This window comes from Crocodylus porosus, unplaced genomic scaffold (genome assembly GCF_001723895.1).
Source record: "Crocodylus porosus isolate Cpor-Errol unplaced genomic scaffold, CroPor_comp1, whole genome shotgun sequence".
In the NCBI taxonomy this organism is placed as follows: Eukaryota; Metazoa; Chordata; order Crocodylia; family Crocodylidae; genus Crocodylus; species Crocodylus porosus.
In genome coordinates this window covers 167,158,558-167,181,838 of record NW_017728906.1, presented here as the reverse complement: position 1 = coordinate 167,181,838, position 23,281 = coordinate 167,158,558, and the positions used below count along the sequence as shown (strand labels likewise).

Below are 23,281 nucleotides of genomic sequence, written 5' to 3'. Positions count from 1 at the left end.
TATGCGCTTTTATTACCAATATGGCTGCTTAATGGTCAGAAACATACTGTTTTTTCAGATAATATGCAATTACATTAGAATTAATAGCAAAAATGTGTTAAAATATTGCTTAATTTTTTTTTAAATACCAATTTGTGGTAACAAATAAAAAGTATGTTAGATTAGAGTGAACACTTTATGAAGTGACTAGCTTTTTTTTTTTTTTTTTTTGAGTTCTTAGCTAGATACCTGAAAGGGGCTGATGTCCAAAGAGTGAGGGATCAACTCTTGAATTTAGTACTCAAACAGTAAATTCCCCCCCAGAGCACTAATTGTTTCTGAAAATCTTGCTGTTAATGTGTAAACCTCTTGGGTGTGTCCCTTTTTTTATTTTCTGAGTCTGTGGCTATAAGAAGTCTTCCCCAGAATCAAGTGGAGATGTGAAACCTATTGAAAAGAGAGAGTTTCTTAAAGATGCTCAGTTTTCTAATAAAAAATGGTATCTTAATGAGAGACTTGGCATTAAATAACATCTTTATGTCTGTAGTGACTTTCAAGAAGAATAGGTAAGGGAGGATCCTAGAACATAAGGACTGCCATCTATTGGATCAGACCATAGGTCCATCTTGCCCAGTATCCTGTGTCTTACAGTGGCAGAAAGCATGCTGAAAGGGATAGTGACGAGTTTTTTCCACTGTTCACCCCTTACTTACAGCCTCCAGCATTTAATGTCTAGGAAATTCTGATTAAGAGTCTGTATCCTTAATACCCATGCTCAGTAGCTACTGATGCACCTTTCCTTCAAGTATTTGTCCAATCCCCTTTTGAATCTGGCTAAATTGTCAGCTTCCATGATTTTGTGGCAGTGAATTTCACACTTTAGTTAATGTGTTGTGTGAAAAAGAACTTCCTTCTGTTAGGTTTTTTTCCAGTTTAAAATAACTTTCCATGATGATGGAAACTTATGTTTGTATTCTGAACTGTTGTGCACCTAGCCACTGCCAGTAGGTAAGGTTTCCAAATATTACACATTTTTAAGATTGTTGTCAGTTGCTTGTAAATTTGATGAACTGTAACCACCTCAGCTAAAACTTTTCATGCAGAGTATTAGCCTCAGGCTGAATTTTTTGAAAGATTCATCTAAAATACTCCAGCCAGTTCAGAGAGAAAGGGGGAAAGTAACTTGCATCTGTTACAGCAATTCTTTCAACAGCTTCATTGTGTTCTAGTGAATCCATGAATCGGAGTGGGCAGTTAGCTTGGGAGGATTTTACGTGGTGTCAGGACTTTACTTTCTACTGTGCCATTAAAGTTACCCTCTGACTGTTTGCGGCTGCTCAGTAAAGATTTTAGAGTTTGGCTGCCAAATTTTCCATCTATGTTCAGTATGCTGTATCCTAGGGATGAACAGGACTTTGTGCAAGTATTCTTCACTGCTAGGGACTAATAGAGTGCTAGATGTGGGAGCTGTAGGTTACAGGGAGGCTATGCTTTATCTCTGCTCCATGCTTCAAGGACCCGGTGACTAGAAAAAGGCAGAAATACTGGAATACAGAGGTGAGAAAAAGTACATGCGTAAGGAAGGGGTTGGAAGAAGGGACAACAGAATGAGGTGTTCCAGAGCAGTAGAAAAGGCACACAATAGGATCCAGGAGTCTGGGGACAAATGGGAATCAGACATGCTAGGAATACAAAGGCAGAAGGATCTGTAACTGTGGTTCTCAAACTTGGGGTGCCACCAGATTTTTTTGAAGTGTGCTGGGAGTTGAGATGAGCAGGTAAATTAAGCAGATAAGCACAGGCTCAGACTTGCTTCTGCCTGGGTGATTCCCCACCCCCACTGTCCAGCCTCTCTTCAAGGAGGTAAGCACTGCAATTAGTTTTTCAAATTGTGTGCCATCGAGTTCACAAAAAACATGGAAGTGTTCCTGTAGTTCGGTGAGGGTTGTCTGTAGTCCAAAAAGGTTGAGAACCAATGATCTAGAACCACCAGAGCAGGGCTGGGCAATTATTTGAGCTGGAGGTCCACTTAGGGAGTTCTGGTGAGTTGTGGGCTGGGTCAGCATTTCCACCCCCTGACCTCCTTCCCACCACCATGCTGGGTCTAGTCAGAATATCCCACCTTCCAGCCCACAACAGTTCACCACAACTCGCTAAGTGGCTCTTACCTGGGTCCCAGCCCTTTGCTGTCACTGCCTAGCAATTCCCAGCTCTGGGGTCTCCATTGAGACTAGCCTGGGACCCCTGCGTGCAGGGCACACTTGGCTGGGTGCATGGGATGGGTGGGCAGAAAGTGGCATTTGGGATCAGGATGAGCAGGTGGGGCTAGGGCCAGGATTGCAGGGTGGTAACAGCATGGAGCCTGGAGCAGAGATATGATCTGCTTCTGGCACGGCCCTGCTCACAGAACTGGCACCCATTACAGGGACATGAAGGCAAAGCAGATCATGGCTCTACCCCAGACCCCAGCCCCGCACTGTCACCACCTTGTAATTCTGGCCCTGGCTCCAGCCCCACCTACCTGCCCATACTGCTCCAAGATGTCACTCTCCTGCCTGTGGCTCCATTCCACCCCAACTGAACATGCCCTGTCTGCTTGAGTCCCCAGGCTGTTCTCCATGTAGACCCTGACCACCCACTCCATCTGGCACCCCTGGCAATGGTGCAAGGTGGACAGGCTGGAGTGCCTGGGCAGTGGGGCAGGGTCCGGCAGCAGCATAACACTGGCAGTGAAAGCTGAAAGGACCTGCTGCTGCTGGGGCACCATGCCACACCTTGGTTAGGTGGAGCCAAGGGACCTACCCCACTGGCTGGATAAAATCTGTTGGTAACCCAGATCTGGCCTATGAGCCATATTTTGCCCACCCCTGTGTGAGTGCTCTCCTGTACAGAACTTTTCGTTTAACCCAGATATACCCGGTCTTCTCATATCTGTCCGTCAATAGCTGTGAAAATATATCTATCCTCTCCTTCCTCTGTGACTGGTCCGTACAGAGTAACAACCTACTACAGCTACTAGTAACTCAGTAGATCTGTTGGACAGCTCTGCATTAGGTCATATGGCAAACACGTTCATAGATTATTCTAAAGGATTGGGTTGGGGTGTCAGTATGGTTTACGCATTGTTGAATTTCTGTTTTAAGGTTCTCAGATGATCAGAAAATTGTCTCTACAACAATGTGGTAAAAGAATCCAGTTTTCGAAGGCAGCATTCAGCTGCCTTACCCATGAAACAGTTACCCGTTTCATTTGTTTTACACCTTCCAGCTTCTATAACAATGGAGGGCACGAATCAGTCATCAGCTGCCTTACACTGATTCATTCTCAGAGCACCAACCATCTTGTGCTCTAAATGAGGCAATAGTCCAATAGGGAAAACTAGTATGTGATCATGTAATTAAAGATTGCATTATAATGCATATGCACAAGGGGGGCTGAATTAAGGTTTCCTTAGCAACCTTAATACTAGTATTAACTTTGGTATACTTGATTTCATAATGTTAATATCCTTTGTTATGCTTTCTTAAATATAACATTACAGACTTTTTTTTGAAAGCTGCATTGTTTCCATCCTTTTAAAACTAGTAGTAGTTTTAAAAAATGGTAAATGTGTGTGTGTAAACACAGAACAAATATAGAATTAGAGAGGGTATATTGTATATAGTGAGGCTAGAGTTGGAATTGCTGGTTTCCCTCCATCTTGTCTATTTACATTGTTCTTATCAATTTTGTTTGCACGTATATGAAGAAAGAAATGCCAGCAGACTAACACTAATCAGTAATACTATGCTGTAAGTTGCCATCTGTGTACATCTAATTAAAAAAGAAGCCTTTGGTATAATTATACTGAATTTTCAGGGTAGGATTAATAACTGCCAGCCTTAATTAAAAATAGCTTTTTCTAGAGAACCTTATTAGATGCATTTATGGGCACTGCAGTATTTGGAGGAAATAGGAAGATGTGAATTGCATGTGTCATTCATTTCCTTTTGAAAACTTAATTTCTTGGTAGTTCAGATGTTTTGTATTTTGGCCATCTGGATAGCTTTTCACCTGGAAAGAATAAGTCTTGAAATTTTGTTTGTTTGTTTTTTAATTGAATTGTCAAAACCAGAGAAATGCTAGAATGACATCTCCTTGTGTATTGGACACTAAATTTCAGTTTCAGGTGAGTTATCTTAATAATATTTTAATGCTTTCAGCATACCCTTCAAGTAGCTCTATTAGACCCATATAACTGAGCTAAGCTCCGAATTACTGTGGGCCTCTGGATACAGGGTAGGGCTGTGAACTTGACTTCTGAGTTAAAATGTGACTTGAGTCACTTCTTGCAGGAGCCCAACTCGTTTTACCTTTTACAAGCTTAATCGTGAGCATTTTTTGCATTTTATTACTTCCTACTAGAATTTTAGGATCTTGACTAAACAGATTTTGTTGCAAATAAGCCAATTTACTCTCATTTTGATATGGTACACTCAGTGCTCACTATGTGACATTAATTCTGTTATTTGAAATAATCATCTTAATAAAAATACAGTGTTGGTGTTATGCTATGTCCATATTTTTTTTTTTTTGTCTTCTACCCCAGTTCTGTAACATGGTAAATACATGTAAAACCCTCTTTCACTGAATTGTGGCTGAACTGGTCTGTTGCAACCTGTTTGCATATTGTTCTTTGTAATTATTTAGGAATATACAGGACTCTCTGATTCTAATTCTCTTTTTGTTGAGCTTTATTTAATCTTTAATGTGGGTGAGAAGTAAGGGGACAAACAAAACTAAAGAAAAATCCTGGTTTGCTTTAACTTTTGAATGTACAAACCAATTTCTAATAATACAGTTTATCTTAAGATGGGAAAACTATTATAGGTGTATAAAAGAACAGGACTTCTCATCAGCTGTATGAACCAGCCATACAACAAATTGGAAGACAGTTGCAGAGGGAGTGAGTGACTAGCCTAGATGGTGTAAATCTGCTCAAAACTAGGACACACCAGTGCTGCCCCCTCTCCACTCTCCCCCTTACTGACCATAATTGAAGAAAACTCTTCCACTTCTTTTAGAGGATGTTTTTGCAGAAAACTGTAGTAGGTGACACTTCAAAGTGCTTAGAGTAAAGGAATTGTCAAGACAATGTATTGGTGGGGGGATGAGTGTAGACTAGTGCCATCCCATCAGTTGATCTTGCTTTGAAATTCATTACGTTGTCAACATGTTTTCAGGCAAGTTCTTCTGAAAAACCCCTATGTGAAGAAGTAAAATTAATGAGATGACCCTCTAATGGTCTTGGCTTTGAAACAGGTGTAACAAAATAATATTGTTACCAGGAGCATCCACAATGTGCAACACATTGCCCAAGCATACATCACAGTTCCTGCCTCCTGTTCCCATTAGGAGACTTTTTGTTGTTTGCTTTTCACTTTGTTGCCTAACACCGTTTCCATTTGCTCTTACCGGCAAATGGTTCTGGCATGAGATGGTCTTTTGTCTTTTTATTTCCTATGTAATATTTTCATGATGCTTTTTTTATATTACTGTCCTTTTTATTATGTTAAATTTCTTTTGGCAACATACATGCATAATAACTACTACAGGGTTTATCATGGGGGAGGGGGCCCTCAATCTACATAATTCCTGTTCTGTAAATATATATAGTCTGTCCATGGTCTAGTCTGATCATCCAAAGAATGCTACGTAGGTGAAGCACAGCATCATAAAACCACCAAAAAGACACATACCTACCTATCCAAGTATAATTTGTCCGTAACATTTTCAAATATTGGTGCTTATCTTAGGCAGGTGAGGAATAGTTTGCTGTTAGGAAATGTAGTGTACATTTCTGCTTTTCAGTGAAACAGATCTTTGATTTAGCTTGGGTTTTTGGATGGTCCTGATTTCTGCGTTTGGGCAGAAATATGTGTGAGAGAGTTTTGTTCTTCACCTAGCTCTTTTATTGATAGATAGGTTGGGTTAGTCTTTATTTATCTGGAGTAAGACTGTCTACAGGCAGTTACTGCAAGGTAGCTGATGTACTGTAAATCCCTGCCTTCAGTTTCTAGCATATTAATTTTATGTGCCTCTGCTCAAAGCTACAAGCTAAACCAGCTCCTGAGACCACCCTAATCTGCATAGGGTTTACAACAGAAACATAGGAAAGCCATAGATAGCTGAGATCTCCCTTCTTTCCCACTCCACTGTAACACTCTTGTCAGTTGATGTTAGTAGCTGAGCTGGGGAGAGGAGCCGGCATTCTTCTACACTTGGGTGCCTGCTCTGCCCACCTTTGGAGTCCATGGTTACCAAGCAAGGGAGTTACTATTAAAGCACTTTCTGCTCACACAAATATCTTCTGGGATTACAGAGGATGTAGTTGAAGGCAGCTGGTCTACTAGGCCTCAACCTGAAGGCAGTCCCATTGCAGTGGGCTGATACAAATGCTTAAGTTTTTAAGAAAAGCAGGGTTTGGATCATTCCCATTGTGCAACCAAATTTACAATGTCATGCTCAAAGGCCACAAACAATGGTTTAGATTACTGGAAGCCAGCCTTTATGACCGGCATGCCATAAGGTAAGCCCCATACTCTCCCCAAGCACCACACTGATCCCTTTGCCCTGCCTGATCAGTTGCTCTGTGTTCTGATCCCTGCTTTGTCTGCTGTTGTGTTCTCTGCTCCCTCCCCAGTCTGCTGCATGCTACAGACAGGCTTGGGAAAGAAGTTACAAATAAACCAGTTTGAGTGATCAGAAACTGGTTTAAATCTGTAACAGGTCAGAAGTTCAGTGCACATAAACCAGTTTCAAAATGACTGAAACTGGTTTAAGATGCACCTGGTTGAATGTAGTATCAGACTTCACTGATTTAGGTCAAACCAGCTTATGAAATTTCTGTCCCAGACCCCATCCATGTTTAAGTTAAATCACAGTCCCCCAGCATACTTTGCAGCCCTGGGCTGGGCTGGACTGGACTGTGCTGTGCTGTCTGCTCCAGAGAGCAGGGCTGTTCCCACCCCTCTGTTCCCTAGCCAGAGCAGTGAGGGCTGGTGATGGGGTTAGGGGGGAAACCTGGCTGGGGCTGCAGCTGGGGCTGCCTGGGTGGGGAGAGGGGGAACTGCTCCTGCCAAACTTTTCCCTGCTGAAGCAGAGGGGGTGGGGAACATGGGCTGGCAGGCTCAGGTGGTGGTGAGGGAAGAGGTTTTAAATCCCCTCTCCCACTGGCATGAGCCCCTAAGATCTGTTTAGCAGCGGCAGCAGCCCCTGCCAGGCTACTCACTGTTCACCACTGGAGCGGAGGGGGTAGGGTGGGTGGACAGGAAGCCTGGGAGGGACTTCCCTTCCCCCAAACCCAAGCAAGGACTGGGGCCAGGGAGGGGGTTTAAGCATTGGCTCTGAGGTACAGGGGGAGGGCAGCATCCTGAGAGGGACTGCCTTTCTTGCACCTTCCCCCCCCCCCGCCGACAAACCTGACTAGTGGGATTTGCTTGTGGGGGCAGTCCTACCCAGGCTTTCCCAGCCCCTGGCCAGTAGGGGGTTGCTTAGGAGGGCAGCCCCAGATCCTGGCCCCTCTGCTCCAGCAGCAAGCATGGAATAGTTTGGGAGGGGCTGCCCTCTTCTTCCCCTTAAGTGGGGAGCAGTGCATAAGCCTGGCAGGTGCTACTCCCTTCCCCCCCAGCCAGACCCAGGCTGTGGTCTCATGTGGGCTGTGGTGGGGGGGTTTAAAGTGCCCTTCCCCCTGGTCTCAGCATGCTAGCCCTGGGCTGGGGCCTGGCCATGCCCCCTCTGATGGAGCAAGGTGCTTCAGCCCCTTCCCTTTGGCAGTGCCTGGGAGGTGTTCTCTAGCACCCTCCAGCTTCTGGTCTCAGCGAGTGCAAGCATGTGGCTGAATTTTGTGAATCAAAAGTGAATGTCGGTTCACTTGCTTCTCAGTTTAATCTCTGCAGTTTAGACTAACCTACAGATGAGGTTTCACTAATCCCTTGCACACTGACATTAATACTTTCCTGTTTTTACTGGAAGTACTTTACTTGATTCCATTTCTCTCCTGTCATAATACATCATGTTTGTGCCTCAGTAGATTACAGGATGATTAATCAACTCTGTTCTTTCCAGACTCTGCTCAATTTGCTCCCCTTTCTGTAACACAAACTACTTGCCTTCATTTTCAAGGTCTTCTCCCCTAGCACACCTATCATTTCTCATTCAGTATGCAGTGGCTGACTCCTAGTTCTCATTGGCCTATGATGTTAGACTCCCTCCTGCACCTTCCACTCATGAAGTTTTCAAATGAAAACCTTTGTGCTTTCTCCAAAGCTGCCTCACACTTGGGAGGAGCTGCCAACAAACACCTAGGACAGATGATTAAATTTTTCCTTCACTATGATGCTTACAGAAATCTTGACAGCAGTTGGGTTGGTGGTATTCCTCAGTTTACAATCTTACATGTGGATTGTAAAGTCTTTGGTGCAGGAATATCTTCTATTTGTGTCTGCACAGCACCAAATATACTAGTGTCAGTGACTAGGGCTTCTAGAAGCTCTAAGAAAAGTGATAATCAAAAAAAAATTATTCAAACATCCATTCTTTCCTTATCTTCTTGTAAAGAGCTGGAATTGTTGCTGCATGTGGCTAAGAAGGGCTTCAGTTGGGATGAGCTTGGTTGGCTTGAGCTTTCTTCCCTGTGTTTAAGCACTGCATTTTCAGTTACATCCGGCTTTCTAGAGGAAACAGTTTATTTGAAACAGGCTTAATTTTAGAAATAGAAAATGCTGGGTTTTTTTTTCTTCTGTATCTTCTATTCATATACTATTTTTATTAACTCCACTGATGCTTTTCAAACTAGCCATGTTATAATTCTTTTTAAACTATGATCTTATCTGGCAGACTTAATGTATGAACTTATTAAATACATGCTGCAGATGAAATACAGTTAGTTATCCATGGTTTTTCAGTCATAAGGAAGGTCTGGTCCATAAATGTTGCATTTGCGTTCCACAAACTAGCAACGCATGACTCTTATACTTTACTAATTAACTTTTTATTTAAAAAAAAAAAGGGGGGTGGGGGGGACAAAGGAGCATGCTAACACTGAGGTGGCCTGCTACAGTGAGCTGTTATCGGCTAGGGGAGAATTCAAAGACCCAAACTGGGAGTAGAGTCAGGGGTCAGGAACTGGAGTGCCTGAGGCAGGGGAAAAAAGGTTGAGGGTTGAGATCCAGAAACTGTGGTCAAGACAGTTTGAAAGACCAGAATCTAGGATATTGGGGTGCTAAGTAGGAATGGGGAACAATTCTGAGAGAGAGAATCTGGGAACCAGGGGTTAAGATAATCAAGGTCAGGAAACTGCTTTGGGGTGAAGTAGTTTCTTCAAGTAATGTTGTGCTTTAATTGCAGAATTATTGTGACATGAACAATAGAGATCCAACAGGCTTGTTGTACCTGCTGGCTTAGTCTCCTAGATCCAGATCTTATTTTCCATCACTGAATTCATCAGATTACTTGTTCCTTACTGTTAATTTTATTGTTACCCTAACGGAGTCTAGTCCAGCCCTAAATAATTTTCACCAGAATGCAATGATTTCAGATGATTAGGAATAGTGAAGAGGAAACTAGGGGGTCAGATTGCATTATCATGAGCAGGAGCCTGTAAGGGGGAAATGCAAAATGTTTGCTTTTTTGTTTAGAGACCTGTGTTTTATCTTGTGTAAAAAGATGAAGTTTTAACTAACTTCACTGTTCTCTAAATATGTTAGTCTATAAGATGCCATCCTGCTGTCTTCTGTCTAACTTTAGGCTAACATGGCTAATTACCTCTCTTCACTGTTTAGTTTGTAAGAACTCAAAAAGTATATTCAAATAAGGGTGTCAATATCCTAAAGAGGCTTTTGCCCTAGTTTCAGTCTAATTTCAAGTTGATAATGAATTCTTTCCTTAAAATAAAAATAAGCATATGCTGTTTTTGTGAAATAAAGGCTTTGAAGAGTATTTTATAAGGACTGTTTTAGAGGGCCTTAAACTACAAATAAGTTGTTCTGTCCTTTTAAAATTTCCAGTTACACAAATTTTAGTATAACAGATATTCTTTATTTTGCAGTTGCTTCGAGAGCTCAAGCATCCAAATGTCATTTCTCTGCAAAAGGTGTTTCTGTCTCATGCTGACAGGAAAGTGTGGCTTCTCTTTGACTATGCTGAACATGACCTCTGGGTAAGGTGAAATGCTTGTAGGTAATAGGCTTTGGGTTTCAGTCATAGTAAAAATATAAATTCATTTTTAAAAATGCTGTACCACAATAGATAGCAGTGGGACAGATATTAATGTGAAAGAAAAATATGGACTGCATCTGACAGCAAGGAATGCTACATTGTTAGTCTTTTTTTTCTGAGGGGACTTCAAGAAATATGGCTCAGCAAACTCTAGCATCTGCTGCAGTTCAAGTAGTAAATGGAGAAAGGAAAATACATATCATGATTATGTCAGTGGCTTTACTCAGAAAATGAGAGTAACTGAGTACTGTAACGTTATTCAACTTTGGTTAGAAATCTTGTATTTTTTACTTGTGTTTTGGTAAAGCTTCAGTCTTCTAGTTGGATTTCTGTAGCTTTAATCACAAAACAGTGTAGCATGCTTGGCAAATTGAGGAAAGGCTCTTTAGTGCACAGTGCATATTAAGGACTGAGATCAGTGGTAAAATGTACTAGTGGAGTGGATTTGCTAAAAGTATATCTCCTATCAACCTATAACTGAGCTCATCTGTGAAAAATGAAGTAATAATGAACTCAAATTTTCCCATCTGAAATTCACTGAATTTTCTAGAATTTGAAATCTGATCTCAATTCTTCAACTAACTTTTCATTTGTTTGGAAAGGGAGCTGTTTTGTCTTTGCTATGAAATTGATTTTTTAAACCTAAATTAATAGCTTATCTGGATAATGTTCATCACTTCATCTATCAAACATTTTCTGATGAGAACAAATATCATGGTTTTTCAGATACTGTTGCTCTTGTAATTTTATTCTGAAATGTTGCTTTTTAAAAAAAAGTTAGAGCAAAAAAGGTTAAAGGGCTACTGGCAAGCCCATGTAAAGAATCACGGGAGGCTTCTCTTTTTGTAAAACATTACAGATCAAAGCATTGTTTTTTTCCTCCTCTTTCTCTCTCTCTCTCCCCTTCTCTCTTCCAGCACATAATCAAGTTTCATAGAGCTTCTAAAGCAAACAAGAAACCAGTTCAGTTACCTCGGGGAATGGTGAAGTCCTTATTATATCAGATCCTAGATGGTATTCACTACCTGCATGCTAACTGGGTGTTACATAGGGATTTGGTAAGTTGACCTGCAGTGGGGATTAGCATGGGGTAGAAGATTTGAGAACAAAGATAGCTGGTTTCCTTATTACTAGTCAATGGTGAACAGAGATCTTTGTATACTAAGGGCATATGTTAGCAAATATTTATTTTGTACTCAACTAAACTTTCAGTGAATAGACTTAAACTCTGTGTATGAAGTTTGTAATTATCTGATATGCATTGGGTGGTTCCATTTTTAAGAAGATAATTTGACATACTTCACCTTTTTCTTTTTTCCTCTTTGGAGTTTCTAAATCTCTTTTAAAATTATTTATTTAAGTAACAGACAAACCGTGTCTCTGGTTACATATTTTCAGCTTCCACAAATCATTAGTAATTGTATTGGTGTGTAGGGTGATACTTGGACATAAGGAATTCTTTGAAGTAAAACTACATGTTCAATTTTCTCTTGATTTATAAGTTTAAGAAGGTATTCAGAAGCTACCAATGTTGTTCCGCAGAATTTTGAAGTCTTTTTCAAAATAAACCCGTTTATCATAAACGTGTTTTACTTAAACTTCATTCCCTGAGCTAGTGTTTAATAAACGAATTGTCTTTAACTTTGGAAGCTGAAAACACTTTCCCACTTACGGTGCATTTATTTTCTTCTGTGCCCAAGACTTTTTGCAAAACTTAGTAGTTTATCTGTTCCTCTTCAACTGAATCCTGCAGTGCTCTTTCTTGCTGCGTAATCTGTTTTTTATCCTTTTCTTTAATAGCACACTTTTTCAGGCAATCTCTAAACACAGTGCTATAAATGAAAATTTAGCTCCTGACTGAAATGTCAGTGATGTATAGGAGTAGCACATAGAATCAGTCTGATCCTTCCCATGTATGTGCCTACAGTACTAGTGCTATATCTTATACTTTAATGCATTAAATACAGGCCTGCATATTAGCTACTCCACTGTCATATTTTTAGCTTTAATTATTTTACTGCAAAATGTAGTTAATGATTGTTATTTAATCTTTAACTTCCATGCCTAGTAAATGTTTTAAAACAGTACCAATAGTACTATGTAACTGGATGCAAAAGCTTTACCTTCTACAAAACTTAAATTTTCAGAGAATTAAAAATGTAAAGAGACTTTGTTCATGAAAGTATTGTACTTTATAAATATTGCTTCTAATTTTCTCCTGATTTTAGAAATTAGACATTTTACTGAAATTTGTGGCTGATATTTTGCACAACTTTATGGACTGGAAGGATAAATCTCAAAAGTGTAGAAATACCTATGACATACATTCTTCTAGTTAGTTAGGCACATCTTTGTGTATAACACAAGATACCTTTGTATTGTAATTATATGTCTGCTTGTTTACCTTTTTATTATGCTTGCAAGTGTTACAGGAAGCAAATGAGGACTGTCATCAAAAACCTAAGTTTTGCTAGAATTTGACTTCCTGCAGTTTCAGATCGTTTACAAACCACGTTTTTTTTGTTTGCTTTTCTTAAAGACTGATATAGACAGAGTGCAAGAAAATATTTATGTTGTCAACTGGATGGCTCAGGAGATTGCTACTTTATTATAGAGCCTGTCACATGCAGTTTTGAACACACTCTGTTAGTAGGTTTCCGAAATTATTCCATTGCTATTTGACCTGTATCAGATGAGTTGGTGGTCTTAGTCCAGCATCCACGTTTTTTAATTTCTTCTTTCCCTGAGTGTCCCCTGCCCCTCCCCACCCCTTCTCTCTCCTCATCCCCAGCACTCCATCCCCTCCCTCCCCCAAAAATCCAAAACAAAACACCCCACTGTTATAATGGCAGCCTTTTTGTAGTAGCCTAAACACAGAGGCGTGAAATATGAGCTATCCTTTGGTCCCAAAAAGCTGTCCCAACAGTTTGAGGAATGTTGGCCTAAAATAAAAACAAGGCTGTGCTATGCCTGGTTGTGCTGTCTAGATCCACAGACCTTTGCTTTTTGGGTTCCCGTCTAAAACCACTATTAGAAAATACATTGAACTAGAAGTACATGTCACACATTAGAATAGGGTATATCTGTGTGCCTGAGATGTTTTTAATTTAGTTTTTCCAGGGTCAGTGGAAAACTTTCCTTTCTAGAGTGGGTCTGTAATATACTTATTTACTTGTTTGCATCAATGCTCATTTCATCTAATGAGTCAAGGATATTTTTGAGCAAGCTGGAACTTGCAGAATAGAACCTGAGTAACAGTATGCTTCTAGCCTATGTTGGGTAGAATAATTGAAGTTCAAACTTACATTTGAACTTGGATTACCACTCCCAAGATACCTGTAAAAGTTAACTTTAAGGCTTTTTGACAGTACTGGGCTAAAACACCAGCCTTTTGACTTGCCAGAACCCTGTTGATTGATAGATGAATACAGTATTTAGATTTTGCTCCTGCCCCTTCACCATCACTGTAATGAAATCAAAATGTGTTTTCTTTATTATATCAAATACAAGGTATGTATGTTAACTTAAGTATCTTAAATAATATATCTAATTTTATTCTAATATTTAGATAAGAGATGTGGAAGAAACTAGAAGAATATTAGTAAGATAGCTAGGCAGGTAACTTATTGTTCTCTAAGCCTGGGAAAAGTAAATTTTTTCTTCAAAGCAGAAGAAACTCTCTCTCTGAAAAGGGCTTTGTTTCCAGCTAAGCATTTTAAGTTGTCTTTATAAAGTTAGTATTTAAATGTTCCTAGGTAGGCATTGAAGTTGAAGCAGTGATTTTTTGCTGTCTACTAACCTTACAGCGAAACATTAATTTACATTGTTAAAGCTGTCTTTATAACGGAAGAAGTTGGAAAACTAGCTTTAACAAATAGGTATGTATGATGGAAGGATGGTCTTTATGAAATGGTAAAAATTGCAGAAAGGCAATAATTGCTAAATCTGTAATGTTCCTGTACCTCCTGTCCCTCTCTCTCTGCAGCCCCCAGAATGCTTATTTCCCATTGGAATCATGCAAGAGTGATTTAATTTAGAATATGATAACTGTGTATAAACACTAGTATTTTTATTGTAGTAGGTGTATTAAATCTATGAAATGTATGAAATATTTGAATTTACGTGTCTTTGTTTCTGTCAATTAATTTTTAGAAAATGTAAATTCTTAATGGTTTATTATATTCTGCCATTGTCTAACTTCCTTTGAATACTTCTGCTGCTTTTTTTCTAATTAGCCTTTCATCTGTCTTCAGAGCATTTTTCTGATTTTTTTTTTTTCTTCTGCTGTTTCCCAGCTTATTTTATCTCTTTCTTCCTGTTTTCTGTTCTTTACTGTTCCTTTACTTGTTCATACTTCTCTTTTATTTGTCTTCAGTCCTTCCTCAGTTTTCTTTTCAGTCATACTTCTCTTTCCTCATTGTGTCTCTCCCTAGTATAGTACAGCTTCTAGGGGCTGGGCCATGCTCCTTTTCCCTCACCAAGCTGCCTCCCTTATTCTCTTTTGCACAGCCAGATGGAGAGGCCACTGGCCAAATCCAGCCCTTAGATGGATTGGGCATTGCCCATCTGGCCTGCCAAGCAAAAAAGTTTGAGCACCACTAACTTAAACTCCCCACCAAAAGGTTGGCTTCAAGACTGAATTCCAAAGGGACCCCTCACAGAGTATGCCCTGCCAGTGGTTCTCCCTCACTTCATATAGAGGGAGCTTCAACTTGAGTGCCTCTTCTTATCTCAACGCTAACAGTACACCAGTATACATGTGGGAGGAGGCAGCAGTTAGCAGATGATTGTGTCCCAATGCTTTGAAAATCTGCCTGGAAACTTGTTGAAAACTAATACAGATAATACAACACTGGTCTGATATACATCTTGGCTTAACTAAACAGGTTGTAATATCCTGAAGTGTCTTCAGCTTCTGAATAAAGATGGACGGTAGTGTATGTAGAGTGTACCACAACGATTAATCCCTTTTGCATGTTGATTTTCATCATCTTGCAAAGTGCAGATGGAAAAATTCACCCCCAAAGGATTATACCCCTAAATTTTACGTTTCTTGCTCATGATGGTTTCCTCTTTACAGTGGAGAGAGTTGTTTTGACAACTTTATTAACTGCCTTCCTCCAGTCCACCAACAAGATTACATTCTTCCCTGTGTTTTGATAGTTCTCCAAGCTCACCTGTGCTCTGGATAATTTGTTTTACTCTATCGCATCTGAGCCAGTTAAGGGAGATGCTGAATGTAATCAGTAGTGGCTTGTTGCAGCGTTTATACCTTCCATGTAACCTTCCAGCAGCCTCGTATATGAGAGCAAAAACTGACAATATAGACCTCCATGATGGTCTCACAAAAGAACTCTTGACACAGGAATGGTTGCCCACATATACCCTTAGGGGTTATATCAGAGTTAGGAAAGGGTCCCTTGAACAGCCTCATCCCCTCATAGTAGTGTCCACAAACAGTAACAAGATGTTGTACTTGGTTGGTGTGAAAGTGTTTTGAGATATCTTAAAGAATTTGCATAGATGCTCTTTTTTTTTTTTTAAACTTTGGGAACAAAATACAGCAAAAGCTGTGTTATCTGGCACTTCACCAACCAGAAAGCTCCACTAACCAGCATCTTTCAATCTTCTGAAGGATGTGGCAAAAGTGAAACCAGAAGTCCCACTTCTGGTTTTGCTGCTGCAAGCCGACTGTGATTCTTCCTTGTGGACCACGGCCTGGGGCAAAGCAGCCTGTGCGGGTCCCCCTCTTTGGCCCCTGGCAGGCTGACATACACACGTAGTGCACCGGCACATTGATGTGGTTAATTTGATTAACTGGCATCCCTCCATTTCCAGGGAATGCCAAATAACAGAGCTTTTGCTGTAATAACTTGCACAACTGATGTAGCTTTTCCCCTTATATTCAAGCCTATAATCAGATAGATGGGATTCAGAAAAAATGAGGAATGAAGATGTCTAAAGTTATTCTGCCATAGCCTATGCCTAATTTTTAAAGAAGGCTGTGAGATTTTGTTTTTTGTTTTTTTATTTCAGATTTTTCTAAATTTATAAGAGCTGAAATACTAGCTTTAGTTGTTGGGTACAATTTTAAATTGTAAGGTATTTGATTGACCACATTTACTCAGATCTAAGGTGACCTGGACTATAAGACAATCCCCTGATAATTAGATGTTATATATGGAAAATGTATAAATTTGTTATAATTCAAGGTATAGGATCTAATTATTGGAGCTTTACCTTGAATTTTTCCCCTTCCCACTGCTAAAGCAGGGAAAATAAATATGGGGGATCACATTGCCTCCTCCCATCCACCACCCCTCTTATTGTCAGACCTTGCTCTCTCTAAGCACATAGAAGTGAGGGGAAAATTTGAAAACACTGACACACGAAATAAACAATTTACTATACAGGCAACTTACTACAGGTACCCATCAGCTTTAGTTCATTCAGAATTGATGCATTTTACCTTTTTTTTTAAAAGTGCTATAAGTTTTAGAAAAAGTACTCCATAAACATACTTTTAAGCAGGACTTTTGTACCTACTTATATGTAGTACACACTATGCATTATTTAAGTCCAAAACCAAAAGACTCATGGTTCACCATGTAGTTCATAGGACTGGGCCCCACCAGAATCGACAGCATTTCAAGCCCCACAGCTCAGCACTGCTCAGTGCCCAGGGCAGGGGGTCGGACTAGAAGATCTTCAAGGTCCCTTCTGACCCTACATCTATGAATCTGTTTATGTGTACTCCAGATACCCCACCCACAAAGGATCCAGTGCTAATGAGTCCCCTGATTATGACTGGAACTTGGTGTTCTTGCCATGAATTGTGGAATTCTTCAAAAAAATATATGCAGATGAGGCTCAGGGCAGACTAGTCCAGCTCCTCCTCATGAAAAGTGGAGCCACACTAATTAGATGTGACAGGTTAAGAGAGGGAGTGACAGAGGGATTATGGGTGAACTGTTTGGGGCCCCACTTGATGATGTTTGTTAGACATGTAAGGCTGGTGAAGAAACATGAATCATTAGAAATGAGAAGAAAGGTGCAGCTCAGTTGTGGGAGTGAAGAGGAAATCAAAATGTATTCAGTATAGTGGCTCACCTTGACTTGAAAAAGTCAGTGCTGAAAGGGACTATATGCAAAGGGTACTACCATAAAGCTTACTTAGATAAGCTGCACTAACATTTCCTTGTGGTAGATTTCCATATGGGCCTTGTGTTTTATAGCCATGCTTGGTGTTGGCTGAGTTTAATCAACTTAATATTTGGGTTCCATGACTGAGCACATGTTGCTTTTGATAGCAGTTGAATGATAGACAATGTATTTAATGAGGTTTCCTTCTGTGCAATTGTAAGACGAGAGGCTTCCTACCCCACTGTGCTAACTGGTGGGGGGGTCATTTTGTGGTCAAGTACTTACGGTATGTAAGTATTTATCTTTGTATACTTCATGAATCCATATGAGAGCACAATGTATTCAGAAAAGTGTCTATTGTTTGGTCTTTTGAACTTTTCTGTTTTTCTATTGCTTTAAATTAGTTATAGAGAAACACATTATTTTTTGTTTTTAATTTAAAATACCACAGAATCAATACAGTATTAACTATTAAGGTTTTCTGTGGGAGGTGAAGGTATTGGTGCTTACTTGCTGCCGTCAGAGATCAAGCCTGGTTCATTGGCCATCTTGTGTTTCTGCAGTGTGTTCTCAATTTTCTTTTTGGTGTGACTTTGAATGCTTGTGAAACCATAAATGTACTAATGTTTTTACAAGTAACTATACAATGATCTAAGTATTTGTGCTAATAATTTCTGTATAAATATATGCTGCTTACAGGTAAAATCACTTTCCAACCAACAGCTTTGCAGACCCAGTTGCAGATCTTGGTCAGAAAACTAATTTTCTTTCTTCTTTTGCATCTGTAGACAAAACATTTTGTCCAAATATACCTGTGCAAGCCTATTGTTTTTAGTTGTAGCTGATTGGTACCTAGCAAAAACCATTTCTTGTTGATGACTGACGTTTTTGATCTCTTCAATATGAATAGGAGTAAAAGTCTACTGTAGAATCTGCACAAATAAAAATTCCAAGTCATAAATATACAATATACTATTGCTGTACTACTGCCCTTCAGGTTTGGAAAACAAATTTGAGCGAACAAAGTTTAGAGATTAGAAGGTTGGTAAAATTATATTTACAGCAATAAAGGTGACTTTGGTGACCTTGCATGTAAATGGGACAAATGTTATGCTGGGGAAAAACTAATAATTTCTTGACTGTTTAACCTAAGTTTGAAGAAGCAATCATTTAAGTTTCTTGGATGTGCCTTTCAGAAACTGGAAATGTTGTCCACAGTAAATAGAGTAGAACATAAACTAGGATTGAAAGATAGGATTATAGGAAGCTGGAAGAGACCCTGTTGTGGTCTTTCTCAATTCCTTACCAGAAAATACTTGCTTTATTTTTCTATAGTCAAGAAACAAATGAAAGCTAAGAATTGGCATGTTCCAAGGGGTGCCTTGACTCTGCATACCTTTCATTCACCAAACTAATTACCCTGTCTCAGGATGAAATTGAGAGAATGATATGCCAGGTGCCTGCTGCTTGGAGTATAAATAAACCAGGTGCCAGAGCAAGGGACAGCAGGACTGTGAGACTTGATAATGCAGCCTGTACATTGCCATAATATGGAGAGGCAAATGTTTCTGGGCTCCTTGTATTTTCTATGCATTTGGGTTCAAAGCCACCAGTAGCTTTGGTGATCACTCTCTAGCCCTTTTATCTAGTGAGGATGGAAAGGAATATTTTTCCTACACTGACCTGGAGCAGAACTGTTTGCTGCATCTGTTGACAATGGTACCCACAGGTCATTTGAAAAAAAGGTATAATTACATTCATCTCTAGGCATCTCTGAGCTGCAGTAGTCACTACACAGGGCCAAATCTCTGAGCCAGAAGAGATTACATTGGGACCAGAGCTTCAGATTTTTAGGAACCTCTGGTGTCTCCTGTCTATAGATCTAGATCCTAACCTGGACTGGCATAAGAGTGCAAGTCCTGGTGACATTGAGAAGGTTGGGTGTTGATCTTTTGCCAGTACTTGGGCAAGGTCTTTTGATCTTGGGTTAGCCATGGAGTCTAGTGACTTATGTGGGAGAAATAGCTGAAGCTAATTTTTCCCTCGAGTTCTGAGCTTGTACAATTGGCAGATTTAACTAATTCTTGGGGATATGAGAATCCCCCAGAACAGAAGAGGCATTGTGTATGCCTGTTAGATATTGGTATAAGGCTATTACCCAAGGGACATGGACACAGTCAAAAGCCTAGAGAGCAAACCGTTCTGAGCAAGTCTGTGATAAATGAAAGGGGTACCATCCCATTCCTCCACTGGAAAAAAGAAAAACAGAAGTGAGGTTACCCTGCAGTAAATAAGTGCATGTACAGCAAATGTTGACAAAGCCACAAAATGGCATTGCCTGAAGCATCATCAGAAAGGAGCTGGGATGGAGATTTGATATAGATGGTAAGGTGCCAATCTTATCCAGTTCCCTAGAGAAAGCAACTCTCTAATCATGAAGAGAAAAAGTCTTTGGGAAAGAAGGTTAAAAGTGAAGTAACTAATTCCTTAATTTTTAAGCTACTGCAGGCTGGTAGGTTAAAACCTCATTTAGTGGTGTAGCCTCAGTGAAGAGTGCTGTTGTCTTTCTGTAATGCTTTGTTTGAGCATTTTTGACCAACTCCAATTATGTAATGTGCAGTATTTTCACCATGAGATCTGTACTTCTGTATGTATTCACTATAGTATTGGCAGGCATAAAAATTAGAGGAGAAAATCAAAAATGATACAGTAAAAAATAATCTTTCTCTTAACACTTTTTGTAGCATAATGCTTTCATATAGTTGAGAAGCTCAGTGGTATTAATGGCAGCTTTTTTGTATTCTCACATCCCCAGATTCATGCCACCAGCACTTTTCCCTGCTCCAACCCCCCCTTCCCCCAGTTGAAGCATAAGCACAGCTGGGAGCTGCCCTGTGCTGGAGCTGGGGGCTGGGAAAAGCCCCTTACTGCTGCATGCTGCCCAAGCTGCCTTGCTCATGTTGTTCTGGAGCTAGGTTGTTCCAGCCCATAGTTTCCTTAAGGTTGGTGACCCCGCTATTAAATATTTAAATTCAGTGACTAACATTCTGGACAGAGGAAGCCTTTAGTAGTTGTAGTTTGTTTACAGCTTCTGCTAAAACAGTACAGTAAAATGGACAATAAAAGTATCTACATTATATTAAAATTGTACAATTTATAGGTTTTGGTGAAAGCATGCAATAAGATAATACATTCCACCAGTTTTACCATAACTAAAACATCACTCTGTGATGATAAAGGAAAAAAGAGGTAAAATGAAAGTGTGTGCAGTAATGAGAGGTATCTATTTATTTGATTGTGGCTCCTGTTCTTTGTGCAAGTAATGCCAATACACCCAAGGAGTGTAGGACAGGCTCTAAGTCTTAGCTGTTAATATACATTCCATACCTTTGTCTTTCATTTCTTGTTTAAAAACTCAGAATTTTCAACTGAGACCTTCCAACTGTCATCTGAAAAACAGGTCAGATGAAAGTTGATAACGTCACTATTTCTAAGGTGTAAAAAGCAAATAAAACCCTTCACTTCTTTGGGCTTCTTCCTGGATTATAAGTGCCCAAATCAAATCTATAAATAAATATAGATAATCTTTGGTAGGTCATCTTTATGAAAGGAGGGCGTAGTCTGTAGTCTGATGGAAGCAGTTGTATAGAGTGAGTTTAATGAAGGGACTTGGGTGTGGTGACACTGAGCAGCCCTCTTCTGAAATGTTAGGTACCTGCCTCCAAGAATAAATTTCACACAGATTGTTTGTTTCAAAAGGAACATATAATAAAGGTAAAATGATTGACCTGACTGGGCTGAATATTAGTATTTGGCTGTCAGTGTAATACAAAAAATACCTTCCTGGAAATTGTAGTTTCTAAAGATGGTTATACCTCAATATCTCCCTTCCTTCCATTGCAATCATTTTTTTCCAGAGGCTGCAATTTAAAAGGCTGTGTGCATAAAGTATGACAGGGTTCAGGGGGTAAAGATGACTTCCAGAAAAATGCATTTTAGCACAGCAAAGGAAAATATAGTATTTTGTACTTTTTTTCTAGTTTCAGGAGTTGACAAACTTCCAGTCTCATTGAAAGCTTAGTTTAATGACAAATGGTTTCTCTAGTATCTATTCTGAGTCACTGTACTTTTTAGTAAGAGAATAGAATAGTCAGCCTCTGTTTTGGGGGACGGGGTGAGGGTGGCTTTTGTTCTGTTTTGGGTTGTTTTCTTCCCCCCCTTTAATATATCTGAGAATTATAGAGCTTGAGTGAGGAGCAGAGTTGACATCCCTAGCAAAGAAAGTCTGCTGTATAAAGAATAATGTCAGGTCAAAATTAGGTTTTGTACCAATAACTTTTCGAGAGAGAGAGAAAGAAAGACAAAGTAGAAATACTTCTGACTCATTTAATTACAACAAAAATGTATTTTAAGTAATTGATTAATGAATTTGAGATGTCTGTGACCATCAATAATAAATCATAATGGTTTTTAATTTTAGAATTGTTTTGTTACAACAAACATATAAACCTTCCATGCTGCCTTGTCTGTTTTTTCCCCTCAAATCTGATCCAAAAGGATCAACTTGGGAGAGAATGAACAGAAGGTAATCTCCCTGCCCTTTTAAGTCCTTAGTGTCCTCTGCTTCAATTATCAAAAAGGATGTCAGTTAGCATCAGCTACTGTGTTTCTTTTATGTACATCTGTATATTAGGAATCAAAATGAGATGTTTTAGGTCTCAGGTATATCGAACTCAGCAGGCCCTGTGGGCTGGATGAAGGGTGTAGGGCCAGTCCACAAGCTGGTTCAGGACAAAGACTAGCCCTGCACACTGGATCAGTGAGTAAGGCCAGTCTGGTATGTCTGCCTTGGCTTGGGCCAATTCCCCAGTCCCAAGCTGCTTACTATGTGTATGTGGGTTGGATGATGGGGCTCTGTAGGTTGGTTCTGGTTCGCACACTGCATCTTTGACATCCCTGGTTTAGGTCACTGAATGGTAGCCATGTTGGGTAGCTTCTCATTTGACAGAACAGGAGAGAATTAGTTTAATATTAAGAAAAAGGAAAATGTGTTTGAAAAAAGTACTTAGTTTGGCTGAGCTCGTTCTAGAGTTGTATCTTCCAAGTCTCTGCTTGCACTTATACTTGTGCTCACACTTGCTTGCACTCTCACTAATGACTTAAAATGTTCTTTGAATTTCAGTGTTCGTATAAGAGGGTCAAGTACCAAATTCAGGTTTTGTAAACACTTATCTAGTGTTATTTTTATCAAACAGAAAAAAAGAAAAGGAAACCAGTGTTTCAGTGGAAGCTCAGTTTGCTTACGGTGTAACAGTTCTGGACATTACACCAGCCCCTGACTTTGCCTGCCATGTTTGGGAGCTTTCATCCACACTTTGCTATTTTTTCATGCTTTTCTCTCTCCTTTTGATATGTGAAAGACTTGCATGTAGGCCATGTAAAAAGTTGTGGCTGGATGAAGAAATGAGATCTGCTGGGGTGGATCATAAGTACATATTGTACCTTAGGGACAGACAGTGAAGGACTTCTCCAGTTTGCTGCTTAAAAAATGTTCCTTCCGTTTGGTTAAATTTGTTAGTTTATCATGTATAGAGTCATGGCACTAGAATAAATCTGAAGAAATGTAAAAAAAAGAGGAATTGAGCTGAATAATATGTTTAAAATAATTGAAGAATGATTATATTACCATTGAGTGTTGCAATAAAATGCACAATTGTAACAAGTGAGCGTCCTGGGGCCAGTCTGAATGTAGGCCTGTCCACTTGCTTCCAGGCAAACCACCTGCCTACCTTGTCTGTCATGCCTTGATGTTCATTATTGAGTGATGTTCATCAGGCGGGAGGCTGCCCTTTACCTGCCCTGATGACAAGGGCCTAGGTATACTACCTCCCCTTATTGGGTC

General features: G+C 39.8%; 1 protein-coding gene across 4 annotated transcripts in view; it reads left to right on the top strand.

The window, feature by feature from the left end:
- CDK8 (cyclin dependent kinase 8) overlaps positions 1-23,281 on the top strand; it is a 124,684-nt gene that overhangs the window by 57,990 nt on the left and 43,413 nt on the right. For 3 of the 4 annotated variants that reach the window (XM_019530159.1, XM_019530158.1, XM_019530160.1), the window contains 2 exons: positions 10,067-10,177; positions 11,154-11,294. In XM_019530159.1, the coding sequence (XP_019385704.1) occupies positions 10,067-10,177; positions 11,154-11,294 (252 nt within the window). Of the gene's footprint in view, positions 1-10,066; positions 10,178-11,153; positions 11,295-23,281 lie in introns of those variants that run through there. The other variant, XM_019530161.1, reaches the window with a different exon arrangement.